Source organism: Triturus cristatus, chromosome 5_2 (genome assembly GCF_964204655.1).
Source record: "Triturus cristatus chromosome 5_2, aTriCri1.1, whole genome shotgun sequence".
Classification (NCBI taxonomy): domain Eukaryota; kingdom Metazoa; phylum Chordata; class Amphibia; order Caudata; family Salamandridae; genus Triturus; species Triturus cristatus.
In genome coordinates, this window is record NC_140588.1 from 963478024 (window position 1) to 963492067 (window position 14044).

Here is a 14044-nt window from a genome sequence, read left to right on the forward strand (position 1 = left end):
AACACAATACTATTTCAATGGTGGCTCTCGTACTTTTGAGCGTTAAGAGTTTATTAATACACTTATTTATATTTTTTGTCTTTTCTACCTTATTAAGTGGAATTCTTGTTAATGCCTCTAACACCAAGGACGCTATCGACCCCCTAACTTGCAAGGATTATGGTAGCAAGTTAGAAGGTGATTTCATTTTCTGATTTTACTTGCACAATTACCAGTGACGAAGGCATCTTGGGTAATTGATGGTCTTTATGAATATTTACAGGGGTGTTTATCCACTAAAGAGATTTATCAAGATTGAAGAGTTTAATTTATTAGTGTAAGATACTGGAGATCCTATCAGGTGATTCTTCTGAAGCTCTACTATTTAGTTCAGTGTGGTATTGGTTCTTACCCTACTCTCGATCAGACTGCTGTTTTTTCTTGGTGACAGACAAGCTCTGAAGGTTACTCATGGGTGTTGGATAGACTACAGTGAACTTATGTATCAGAACTGTGGTGTAATTGTTTTCTCTTTGGGTTTGCAGCCCTAAAGAAGTCTCTTTTGTGCTACAGCACAAGACGAAACATGTTGGATATCTGTGAATTTACCCTTGCATCAAGCTGTATCTTGGAAAAACGACCCGATTGAACTGTGAATATTGGAATAAAGAATCGAAAATTTGGAACAACTTAGAGACTGTCTCAGTGATTGTGTGCTCGGGGTAAATCCCCCATGTTTTATGTGTACACCTCACCATGTAATCCCAGTAAAAATAATACTCCATTTCCGAAGAGTCCGTGCCCAGTAAAACATGTGCAAAAACAAGTCAGGGAAATCTTAGATCAACTTGAATACCAAGGTGTAATAGAGAATTGCACCTCTTCAATGAATAATTCTTTGTTTTCGGTAATGATAGACAATTTATATCGTCTAGTTTTAGACTACAGGCATTTGCACACTTGCCCAAAAACACTGGCAGTGAAAAATGCAGTGTTGCTTTAATAAATAACATTGTGCGGAAGAAATACAAAACAAAACTAGATATCTCAAATGGATTTCCTGCCAAAATATAGAGCCTGAAAGCAGATATTTGACAGCATTTTCCGCCAAAGGCTCTCAGCGCCAATTCTGTTGACTGCCCCGAGGGTATTAGAATAGTCTTGGGTTGTTCTCAGCAAGATTAACAGTGTTATTTCAAAATGTTGATGAGGAGGCATTGTCCTACGTAGATTATATCATACCGACAGACGATTAATTATTGGATCATTAGACCAGGGTGAACAACAATTTTGGGGTTCGTCTCTGAGGGCTACGAATGTAACTTTAAGAAATCAAAAATTGCCCATCTCAATGTCCTATTTTTGGGATCTGAACTGTCAAGTGAAGAGAAAAACCTAGCAGCTAACTTTTTAGAAAAGTGTGCGCAGCTCCAACCGCCAATCACTCTGAAAACCTTACAATCCATTATAGGATTCCTAAATGTTGGCAGAACATACATTTTGGATTACGTAGTAAGATTAAAAAATTTCTGCGACTTAATCACACCAGATTTTTCAGTTCAACATTGGGCACAGGTACATACAGAAATACTTCGTTCCTTACAAGCTGACATGATAGCTTCCAAACCGTTACACACAAGTGTAAACACTTCGAATTTGGTGATCCGTGTAGTCACAGGTTAATACGGGTACACATACCTGACCTTCAATGAAGGCAAAACTGTATCCATTGCATACAAATCTCATCTGTACACAAATGCGGAGATGCGCTTTGCATCTACTAAAGAATTTTTGACAGCAGGAAAGACTGCTGTAGTGAGAGAAAGAGCACTGGCACAGGTGAAATAATTGTCGTGACTCCAGTACCAGCCTTGGAGGCTGTTACAAAAGATAGCCTTTCAAATGCAAAAGCACTGCATCCACAATGGATACAATAGGATAATTTACTCACTGCAACAGAAGTAGACTACAAATTTGATTCTACATTGAAAACAAAAGCATTTCTGCAGTACGAACAAGAATATCCTCTCCCAAATGAAATAATGCCTCTAGATCAGGATGAATACATAATTTACACTGACAGATCTGCTCAGCCTGCCCTAGGAAGCAAACCGCAATATAGCGCAGCTCGTGCGATTGCAAAAGGACATGTGCAGAACGGCAAGTTCCGTCCTAGCAATATGCAGACGCAGTCTCTAGGAGATTGCATGGCTCAGCTAGCAGAAGTAAAGGCCCTGATACTAGCACTAAAATACATGGATCGAGAATTCCCCACGCTTATTTTGAGCGATTCATTTTATTGCGTCCAGTCACACAATTAATATCTTCACTACAGTGGTAAGAATGGCGTTAAAGACTCAAAATAGTTTCACAGTAAAGCACAAGTTGCTTTGGGAACAAGTGGCTGAGCTAAAAAAAAAGATTTTTGAATGGCTTGCTGCAGGCTCACGTGATTCATACACCGAGTCATCAACATGTTGGCGTAAACATTGAAGGGAATTCATTGGCTGATGAAGCCGCCATGGCGACTGTGCGAACTGCTGCTGTAGCTGCAATCAGACTAGTAGACAGACACATATTGGTAGTTGTCATTGCTTCACGCAAAAACAGCTCAGCCGTGCCATAAGGCTTTCCACTCAAGTACTCCTACAAGTTAGATGCACAAAATATACCATAAACTCAAATTCCAAGAATGCGGGATAGAGTAATACCAAACATGGATCGCTGATTAGGTTTATTTCTTGCTGCACACGATGATCTGGGTTCAGCACACGCAGATACTACTGCAACAGTTTCATTACTGAAAACGTTTTTTTGGTGGCCAGGTCTTACCAAACAGACAAAAGCATTTGTCTGTAAGTGCGACATCTGTCAGCAGATGAAGGGTTCCACTGTAGCGCGCCCACCACAAACATCAGTGCTGATATCAGATAGACCACTCGCATGTGTCTATTTGGACCACTGCGGCCCCTTACAATCTGATGGGACTTACAAGTACATCTTGGTGGCACTGGATTCATGCTCTAGATTCCTGTGGGTTTGGCTCCAGCGCTCGGCTGACGCCCGAAATGTTATAAAGGATTTGAGTCTTTATAGGGACATACGCAATTGCCACATTACATTCTGACCGTGGCCTGTGTTTCGCTCTCGGGCTTTTAAGGAAGCCATGGGAAGTTTGGGTGTTGCATTGCGGTACTCATCTCCGTATCATCCCGAGGGAAATTAGATTGTGGAGAAGAAAAACCGGGACTTCATGCAATCCTTAACAGCAAGGGTATTAGGCTCGGGTGGTAGTTGGGTCAATCACCTATATGGGGTCCGGAGGTATGTCTAGACCCTGGAACTCTCTGAACTCAGGAGCCAAGCTGATAATCTGAGAGACGCTGGATCCGGATGCTGGACTTATTGGTTGTTCATAGTGAGAAGAGAGGGAGACGGTTCCAACCGGATCGGCGGTTCCAGGGAGAGAAGGTGAAGCTTCGTGAACCAGTGTTGGCGTGGCCAAACTGGAGCCATCAGGATGAGCGTGCAAGGTTCCGCTTTCAATTTCCTGAGAACCCTGGGAATCAGGGGAATTGGTGGAAAAGCGTATGCAAAGACGTTGCACCATGCGATCGAAAATGCATTCCCTAGAGATCCCTTCTGGGGATGCCAGCTTGCGAAGTGTTGGCATTTGGTATTCTGCTTGGTAGCAAATAGATCCAGAAGAGGGGTGCCCCATTGAGAGAATATGCGGTTGAGAGTCTGCTGATTCAACTCCCATTCGTGACATGCTATCTGTTGTCTGCTCAAAGAGTCGGCCAGAACGTTGTGTGCTCCTAGAACATACTCTGCTCAAAGAGAAATGTTGTGATGGAGCAACCAGTTCCAGATTTTTTGCGACTCATGAGAGAGTGTCATAGAACGAGTCCCTCCCTGCTGGTTTAAATAGTGCATTGTCGTGGTACTGTCAGTCCATACAAGCACTAGAGAATTTCTTATTCGTGGTAGGAATGCTAGAAGAGCGAGATAAACCGCTCGAAGCTCCAGGAGATTTATGTGGAGTTTCCTTTCGGAAAGGGACCATTTCCCGCTGAGCTGGAGTTCTTGGAGGAAAGCTCCCCAACCTTCCAGGGACGCATCCGTTGTGATTGTATGTGGAGAAGCAAGAAAGGCAAGCCTTGAGAAAGGTTCTGAGGGCAAATCCACCACCGTAGAGCCTTTATCATCTGAGGGGTCACCTGGATGACATCGTCGAATGATTCCGTACATTGGACCCATTGAGCTGATAGCGCTTCTTGAAGAGGGCGCATGTGAAGGCGATTTGGAAAGGCGCACTGTAAGACTTTTTGGATCGTATGCGAATCGCTAAGGAAAGAAGCTTGTCCCTTTGCTCTTATGAGGGGAACGCTTTCTTCTGGAGCGTGTCAAGAGTACCACCCAGGAAAGTTATACGCTGGGAAGGCCGAAGGACAGACTTGTCCTGATTGAGAGTAAGCCCCCAAGCGATTGAAAAGCTTCAGACAGGGGTCGGAAGACCTGGACGCGCCTTCTAGAGAGGGTGCTTTGACAAGCCAGTTGTCCAGATATGGAAAGAACTGATGGTGTTGTTGTCCGAGATATGCGGCAACCGGAGAAACGCATTTTGTAAAAATGCGTGGCGCCGATTTGAGTCCGAACGGCAGGACACGGAACTGATCATGCCTGTCCGCTACTGCGAATCTCAGAAAACATTTTGTGGTTGCGGTGGATCGGGATGTGAAAATAGGCATCCTGAAGGTCTAAAGACGCCATGTAGTCGTCCGCATTGAGTAGCTGCAGTACTTCCTGGATGGTAACCATACGAAACGACGGCTTTTTCAAGAATTTGTTGAGACTTCTCAAGTCTAAAATCGGTCTCTATTTCTTCTCTTTTTTGCGTATCAGTTAAAAACAGGAGTAAAATCCCTTCCCCCTTTGACATAGAGGAACTCTTTCTATAGCTCCCTTCTGAAGCATAAGTGAAAGTTCCAGGAGCAGAGCACGTAGATTTTTGTGAAACATAGGTCGGGAAGGGGTTTGGGGAGGAATTTGAATGAACTCTAGTGAATGTCCGAATTGAACTAGTTGCAGAATCCAACGGTCCGTTATTTGCTTCCAATTTTTTAGAAAGTGGGAAATTCTTCCTCCAACCTTTGAGGGCGGAGAGGAGTTGGAGACCGGCGGTAGTGGGAAGTCATCGTCGCCGAGCAGCGTCTTTGTCGACCTCCTTTGTCACGAAAGAAAGACTTAGTGTAGGTGGATTGCTGTTGACGTTGTTGGTATTGTGGCCGATATTGCTGAGTGGAAGAAAAGGAAGATCAGTGTTGGTAATCACCTCTAGCAGATGTTTGTCCTCTTCCTCCTGAGCCCCGAAAAGATGGGTTCTTGAGTTGGAGGGTACCCAAAGCCCTAGCTGTGTCAGTATCCTTTTTTGTACCCTGCAGAGCTTAATCAATGTGTGTTCCAAAAAGAAGCAGACCATTGTAGGGCATGTCCAAAACTTGTTGGTACCTCCGGTCAGAACGAAGTCGCCTTTAACCAACCCTGGCACCGTAGTACAGCTGCTCCAGCCAGTTGGCGAAATCCAGTAGAGGCGATATCCATCGCACAGTCTATCATCTCGGATGCAGACCGTTCGCCCTCCAGCAAGATCTTTTTTGCTTCTTCCTTTGAGTCATCTGGCAAGGCCGCAAGATATGGAGCAATATCTGCCCACATCTGCCTGTTATAGCGTCCTAACAGTGCCAAGGAATTGGATGCCCGCACTGTTAATGCGGACATTGACGAGAAACGTTTGCCGATATTATCAAGCGGTCTACCCTCTTTGTCCGGAGGGCGGTCAGCAGAGCGGAAGGATTTTTTGATTTCCGCTGAGCAGCTTGTGTGATGACTGAGTCTGGTTTAGGATGTCCGGTGAGGCAAGCTGGAGCAGTAATACTGGAGGCACCGAGGAAGGGTTCTGCATTATCTTAACACCTTGATCCCATATGTAATCTATAATAGGGATAGATCTGACTGATTTTTTAAAGGGCTCTTTAAAATCATAGAGGAAGCAATCCTGCTGGTGTGAAGGCATAGGTATTTGAAAACACTATGTTGTGAAATCCCCCAATGTCCTCAGGAGGCGAGTCAGCTTGAGCGGGCACAGGGGAAGCTAGACAGGGGAGTACATAATCGTACCACTCATCACGAGTAGATTGGGAATCTTGAAGTTCCCCTTCTTCATGTTGATCCTCCTTCTCATCGTCTGTAGAAAGCAGAGGTGGTGAAGTGACAGGCTCAGACTGCAAACTTAAAGGTGGAGGCCTCGGTCTTGGCGGTGGAGACACAATTGGAGGCGGAGACGTTGCAGAAGTGGGAAATCTCTGCTTATAGTCTGTAATGAGGAATTGCAGATCAGAAACTAGCGATACAGGCAAACAAACCATGGGAGGTGGAGGCGGATGGTATTCCTCAGGAGAAACGGCCTGATCTTCCTGTACTTGATCCTCATAGTCCCTGAACTGTCCTGATACTTAACGTTAAGTTGAGATGGGCTTGTCGCCGTTCGAAACATACTGCCATCATCAGAATCTTCTTCCTCCAAAAGATGTGCTGGAGGCAAGAGCTGGACCCTACTAGGGGAAGTCAGGGCCGGCATCAACGTACGTTTTGTGATTTTTAGATGTACGTACGTACTATTTAGGTTGGAATCCGCTGTCGTCGACGGGCCCGTCGACGGTATAGTCGTTGACGGTGAAGCGTCGACGGGCACCATGGTAGATGGAGTTCCCGTAGTCAGAGCATTCGTCGACGGTGTCGTCGTCGACACGGTCGTCGGCGATCGCAGCGTCGACTGCAATTTGGACGTCGACGAGGTCTTCTTTATCTTAAGCGTCAACGAGACAGACCAACTGCCAACGACGATTGAGTCGTCGTCAACGACGTGGATAATGAAGGAGACGCGACAGAAGTTGAAACAGTCGCCGTCAACGAGGTCATTCACAATGCCGTAGACGGAAATTTCCTCATCGTCGAGGCCCCCGTCGACGAGGCCGTCGTCGACGGGGTGGAAGATGGCTTTTTGAAGGTGTGAAGAACTTCATGAGGAGAAACCTTTGCTGAGGACCTCTGAAGACTTTATGCGCCTTCTTTTGAGGTGCCTGCGACGAAGGGCCTGGAGAAACCACCCTTGGTCTTTTCTGAGAGGACCGAGAAGATATGGAAGAGCCCTCACTTTCATCAGAAGACAATACTTGTTCATGGTCTTTAAGCCTCTGCAGCCAGATTAAGAGGCGTCCCTCACGATCTTTGAGGGTCTTGGAGGAAAAGGTACGACATACCTTACAGTCCTTTGAGGAGTAATCCGGATAAAGGCAGTAGAGACAGTTCTTGTGTTGGTCGTCCACATGAAGTCTCTTTTTTCCACAAGAAGCACAAGACCTAAAAAGGCCTTTCTTTGGAGTATCTGCCATGAAAAATGGAAAACTTCACCCCGAAGATGGAATTTTGAAGTAAGAAGCACTGGAAAACCAAAAATAAGGAAAGCTGAGCAGAGCTCAGAGGAGACTCCCTTAGCACGACGAGCGGTAGAAAATTTGAGGGACTAGAGCTCCTTCCAGGAAGGTTCTAGAGGGTGGTGATAGCTGATTGGCTCCTCTCCAAAGTTTGGACCGTTTTTACAAAAGGACATGGAGATGTTACGAAGGTGAGGCCCTTGGCCTATTACTCTATATGTCTAGTGAGACATTACTTTATTTATGTACTGGGGACTCCCATCCCGACGACGGGGAATAATTCAGGCATGTGAATCTATGAAAGATACCCTAATACTGGATAATTAGACCGATATACCAAACTCGGACTACACATAGCCCCACGACCTTGAACACCCTGCGAGTTGCTTGGGAGGGTGATGTTGAAGGCTTGGATGGCAACAACAACGTGACATAGGCGCTGGCAAGCCCCTGCGGTGCACCAATCGCATCCCGACAACGTCTAATCTAATTTAAATACATACACCAAGCATACTTTACCATGTACCGCCCGTGGCGCAAGGGTGTGATATCCTCTCCTGCATGTCTCTGTTGCGGTGGGGAGGAAGGCACCTTCTTGCACACGGTGTGGAGTTGCTCTGTGCGAATACCCTTCTGGCGGGGGTTGACGACCTGCCTAGCTCGAGAGCTTGGGGTCAAGCGAGAGCTGCCAGGACAGCAAATTCTCCTACATAGTACCGAGGCAATAGGGGGTAATAGATACAAACAACACCTCTTGTTCTTGGGACTAACTCTGGCCAAGCACGACATAGCTCAACACTGGAAAGAGGCCCCGCATGGGAATCAAATTAGCGTTATTCGAGGCACGCGGATGCCCCCAGAAACGCAGTAAAATATGGAAACAGTGGGCGGAGTACAGAGGAATTGATCTGCCCCACACACAGCCCTCGGAACAACTCTTAAACCAGGAGATGCAGTCATACAATCACGGAGATAAAGATTGCGGGTAGTTCTTTCTACCTGAATGTAGTAGATTATATTTGCGGGGGGTTCGGAGTGGGGTTTGGGGTCTTTTAAGTTTACATGATTGGTAATGCTTGGGCTTATGCTACAATCGACATTGCCTACTTAATACAATAGAAAATATTGTATCCCAATAATATTTCATTAAAATATTTCCAACAAAAAAAAAAACATTTATGCTTCGGAGCATGTATAACCATATTACTGTTCGGTCTCTAAAATGGCCACCAGAAATCTGAAAGTGAGGGTGCACACACTTGACACAGTGAAGGCACAGGACGGAGGAAAGAATGCTATGATGGGAATTAATAGTAAAGAGGCTGTTTTTATTGCAATATGCACTTTCATTATGCCAATTCAACCAACTTCAAACATGTAAATCGCGAGGGGGCCAAGGGTTAGGGGTGACAGTTGCATGGTTGACCGACCTGCACTGTTTGGAAACCTTATAACAAACACACTTATAATGTACAGAACGTTAGGTCTTACAAGCCCACCCGTCCATGCTGGGCCATTTTCCAAGCCTTCGTTCAAGAGGAAGCCTGTCCTGGAAAAATAAATCTTGCTATGTTTCCCTGGTATATATGTCTGGAGTCACAATTGCAAATATTATACTTCTGCATTAGGCCTCCGTGGGTAGCTCTCTTCGGCCACTGTTTGTCTGAAATGTCACTCATTTTAGATGAACTAAAGTGCTATAATTTGGCATTTGGGGTTTTTATTTGATGAAGCTGTTTTGTTGGTACACAGATTTTCATTAGCTGTGCTGGGCCGGGGGCACACAAAAGAAGGGATGACCTTTCACTGCATGTGCATCCCCAATCTGCGATGCAAGGGTTAAAAGATCCCCAGCTACTTGACTTATTGCTGGGACATGCCAACTCCTGGAAAGCCTTACATTGTAGTGCAAATGCAAAAACAACAGTTGATGGACAGAACGCAGAACAATGTCATACATTCACCCTAGTACAGAGATTTGGGCCTAAACCCATCGTTTTTTTGCTCACCATGCCATTCCAGTTTGAACCCAGCCATATGCAAATCAGTCTTGACCCTGTGCCTCATGGGAACCGTCCAGCCCCAACTGCCAAGCCAGGTCCACACTGGACTGGAATCAAGCATCCTAGGACCGGTTTTGGGGTTTCACCCCTCTTCAGCCAGGATAGCTTGATTCCAGTGGCATGGAGAGCACAGGACTCACGTCTGAGCATACCCATCCCACTCGGAGTCAAGCTATCCTGGCTGAAGAGGGGTGAAACCTCGAAACCGGTCCTAGGATTCTTGATTCCGGTCCAGGGAAGACACGGCTTGGCAGTTTGGGCTGGACTGTTCCCATGAGGCACAGGGTCAAGACTGATTTGCATATTGCCATGTCTGAACTGGGGTGGCGTTGTGAGCAAAATAACGATGGATTAAACCCAGATCTGTGACTGAGGGTGAATGTTTTGCCAATGTGCAACATTCTGTCCATCATCTTGTGTGTTTTACATTGTAGTGCAGCGGATGCTGGTGACAAACAAAACAAATCTCCTCACTATGCAATGTATCAGAGTGCTATAGCTAGGGCATCTGCCATCGCCATTCCCAAAAGCATTACTTTGTAGTTTCATAAGCAGCAGCATTACCCTACCTTTAAATTCCACCATAGAACACTTGCTAGTGTGAAGCTTTAGTCAGTTGCTGGTGGCTGGCAAGGGGACTAAACCATATCTAGCTGCTGTTGAATAGATCTACCAAATCTGAATCCTGGTTGGAGCACCTCGTTACATATTGCTCCTCTCTTCACCTTCCATGCTGCTTTCGCTCACATACAAGCTTTTTTTCTCATAAGGTTTAACGGTGCGGTCTCACCCAAACTCGGTCCTCACAATGCTAAATGTCGAATCCCAAGCCATGTTCCAGTAGGCATCAACTGAAAGTACAAACTGACCTATCATCCTTGGCACTGAAGTGGAATGCTTTTTAACTGCATGTGTACATGTACAAGAGCAAGATAACGTACCATTTCACTGCCTGATGCAATAAATCTTTTGCACTGGGTTCCGCATGAGTTGGCGACTTGTGGACTTTTAACTGACCACGTCTTCTGCAGATATGCATCTCTCTTGGCCAGAGGTTTAAAAACAAAAAAAAGACCAGCGTGGAACATTGTGGGAACTGTAGGACGCAGTTGTTAGAAAAACAGAGGAATGCATCTGGGTTGAGCAAGGAAGGCCATCCAGAGGATAGCTCATGTACAGCACTAGAACCGCCTTTATTGAGAGACACAGAACAGTATCAACTTCAGCCACAAGATGGCATTGTTTGTCATGATTTTGAAAATGGAGCAAGTACTGCTGTACTGGTTTGAATGCCACACTATTAGTCTCATAAGAAAACTATCTGGAACAAATCACTTAGGAAATAAGACAGCAAAATTCGTGGTTGCATGTGAATCCATGAACAATGAGAAATTTTATGTTTGTGAAAGTTTTAAAAATTGTCATTATTTAAACATAAGAAAATGTGACTAATAAAAAGAAAAGCACACAGTTACAGGAACACATTTTACTGCATTGTAGCTCTATGGAAAGCCAGTCCGATAAATATAAACACTATACAGGGCTTAAAGGCAGTCTCCCAATTCCGCAAAAAGCGGATTTTACAAAGAAAACAATGCAAAAATATTTACAATGGAAGACGAAGCCAGATAATTAAGCTCAACTTTAAAACTTATCTGTGAAGCAAGATTAGCAAAAATAATGAACAGTATCAACCATGTTTTCAGTTTGTAAAGAAGAACAATGTCCAATAACAAATTAAATTTAAATTAAATTTACAGGACAAAAAACATTGTTTTATCATTGGTATTTCCATACTATACAGTAGAGTAAACTGGTAGCTGGAAGAGAAAAAATATAGTTAGTGATATGTTTGACATTTTGAAAATGTTTTCCAGCACAATACTGAAGAAATTAGCACTCATTGTAAACTAGATAGAAAGATTGCATATTCATTATGCCACGCCTGCTAACTCTTCTTTTCACAACTATGAGGTTACCCACTGTTCAGCATTTGAATTTATTATACTGGTACCATTGAATCAGTGCTCTATATTGTACAGCGGGCAGCCTTGGGACCAAAAAATGATCAAAAGATGGCACAACTTAATACAATAGAAAATATTAAGCTATCCGTACCAGCAATTATGCAAACAAAAACAATGACATTTTATTTTTAAATAAATAGTAAACTGTATTCAAAAGCTGCAGTCAGTGACCGCCGCAAGGTCTAAGTATGTACCGTACTCCACAATGTCAACTCTGCAAAATAAACCTTGGTGACCAGAGAAATTATGCAACAAAGCTAGTTAACATGGATGGGCTCTGCGGCAAAGTGCTCAACTCTTATGTGAAGTAAAGGGAAATTAAATTTTCGATGGGAGAAGGAAAAAAAGTACCAACAGAAAAAAAATAACCCGAGATAAACTTTTGTCTCAAATACACATGGAAGGGAAATGACAATGTCATGAAGCTAAACTAGAGAGAGCACCTGAGGACAATCTATCCATGCATGATCTGGCAGTGGAAACCCAGAGTGTTGGTGTGCTCCATTCTTCTGAAATGAGAATAGACTGCCACAGCTCAACAAGCCACAACCACAGATACACAAGAATTCTGCTTTCAAACGCGGCCTGGTGGTTGGGAAGGAGAAGGCACGTGGGCTACAGATTAACGCACCATCCGAAAGCCCTCATACACAACCAGAACCATGGAGCTCGTGGCCCTAACATCACTTCATATTTTCAGAACAAAAGACTACAACGGCTTGTAGCACGTCAATATTCAATTCTATTCTAGGGCCATGTTTCACACTGGCAAACGTTGTACCTTTGAACTGGCAGGACAGGAAGAGTGTCCCATGTAATAAAACTTTGTTCAGTCATAACTTGAACAATATGAGGCAGCGTCCGGTATGGGATGATGGAAATCAACAGCATGGCATGAGTACATCTATACTAGGATTTCTACATATCCGAGTTTAAACAGCTTTATTCAGCGTTTTTCTAAATTACACACAAGTGCTCCTTTCAGGTTTTTAAAGACCACAGCAATGTTCAAATAAGAAATACTACAGCCAAAAACTAGAGTAGATAATCTGTACCACACCCTGCTTAGAAAATGTTTGACAAATAAAAATAGAGCCCACATCCGGTGTCTTTCCATTTAACCTACATCCAAACGGGATAGTAATGTACAGATTCTGCAGATTTTAGAATTTTTCGGTATTCATGAACAAAAGAAAAAAGGGGAACTCAAATAACGGATGCAATTCTTTCATGGACAGATCATGTTTAAATCCTGTTTAGCACATGATGCTATACAGAAACACGTTTTCTAGTAAATACCACCTGTTCACACTTAACATTCTTTTTCATAAATATAGAAGTTGCGAGGTCAAATGACTTGTATTAATAGAATAGCAACAAAAAAAACATTTGTCATGTCAGATGTGACTGACTAGCATTCTTAAGTTAAAATACGATGACATTTTAAACTCTCAACATTTTTTTCACTAACATGTTTAACAATCACTTATTATTGTACCTGAAACCATATATTAAATATTGTACCATCAACTACAATCTGAGAATATATAAACTTCTTCTTTAACCCAATAAGGAAGAAAACTCATCTTCGGAATTCAAGTCTACATAAGCATGACAAAATTCCATCACCAAAACATTAATATTAATTAATTCACATATTTTGTCAGTCAAATGGCCTATTAACGCTGATCTAGATGGAAATTAAATTATCGTGGGTGTCCATTTGAATACGGGTTCTGCGGACTACGAGATTTGAAGTGTCTGTACCAAGGACATGAAATCCCGTATTTGCATCAGAAAACCAAAAAAATGTTCTTCTTTCACCAAGTGTTTCCACAGAAATACAGTCAGTCTCCTATAAAAAAATAAAAAAAAGAAGTTAGTCAAAACTTATCATGCCATGAAAATCCAAATACTGATTCTGCTGAACAAAAACTGTAAACGGTAGCGGGTCATTTGCAACTATTGCCTTTTAGAGAGTCTGGCCACAGAGTTCTAAATGGCCAAAAGAGCACCTGAAATCAAAATCAGAATATATTAACCATCTAAACCAAAAATCTCATGTTCAGAAATACAAAAACTGGTGGCCAGATAACAGGTCCGTCAAACAGATTTGAGAAGCAATTCTGTTTTATACATCACAATGTTGGGAACGCAAATACGTGTAGTGTGCAGTTAGGTGCCGATCATGCCGAATATTAGTGGGAATGGCAAATAGTAAAACGTAGGTTTCAACTCTGAAACTAGAAATGTTATAACCCATAAAATCCTTGGGAAAGTTAATGTACTTCTCCAAACCTTCGCTTAAGAAAATCACATACTTAAGTTGAATGAATCCCATTTGGAGTATTTCAGCCTTCTAGATAAGGCTGCCCAATGGAGCGTTGACATTCCACCTAAAAAGTGAAATGTACACAAACCATCACAGTGAAGAAATATTATAACGACAGCCAAGTGTTTACCCACAGAGAACACTTTC

At 43.3% G+C, this 14044-nt stretch overlaps 1 protein-coding gene across 2 annotated transcripts in view; it reads right to left on the reverse strand.

Annotated features, from left to right (window-relative positions):
- Positions 1-10901: 10901 nt before the first annotated feature.
- Positions 10902-14044, reverse strand: part of LOC146829480 (insulin receptor substrate 2-B-like) — a 46390-nt gene continuing 43247 nt past the window's right edge. For both annotated transcript variants that reach the window (XM_085608166.1, XM_085608165.1), the window contains exon 2: positions 10902-13420. In XM_085608166.1, coding sequence (XP_085464292.1) covers positions 13413-13420 — 8 coding nt within the window. In that variant the 3' untranslated portion in view covers positions 10902-13412. The remainder of the gene's footprint in view (positions 13421-14044) is intronic.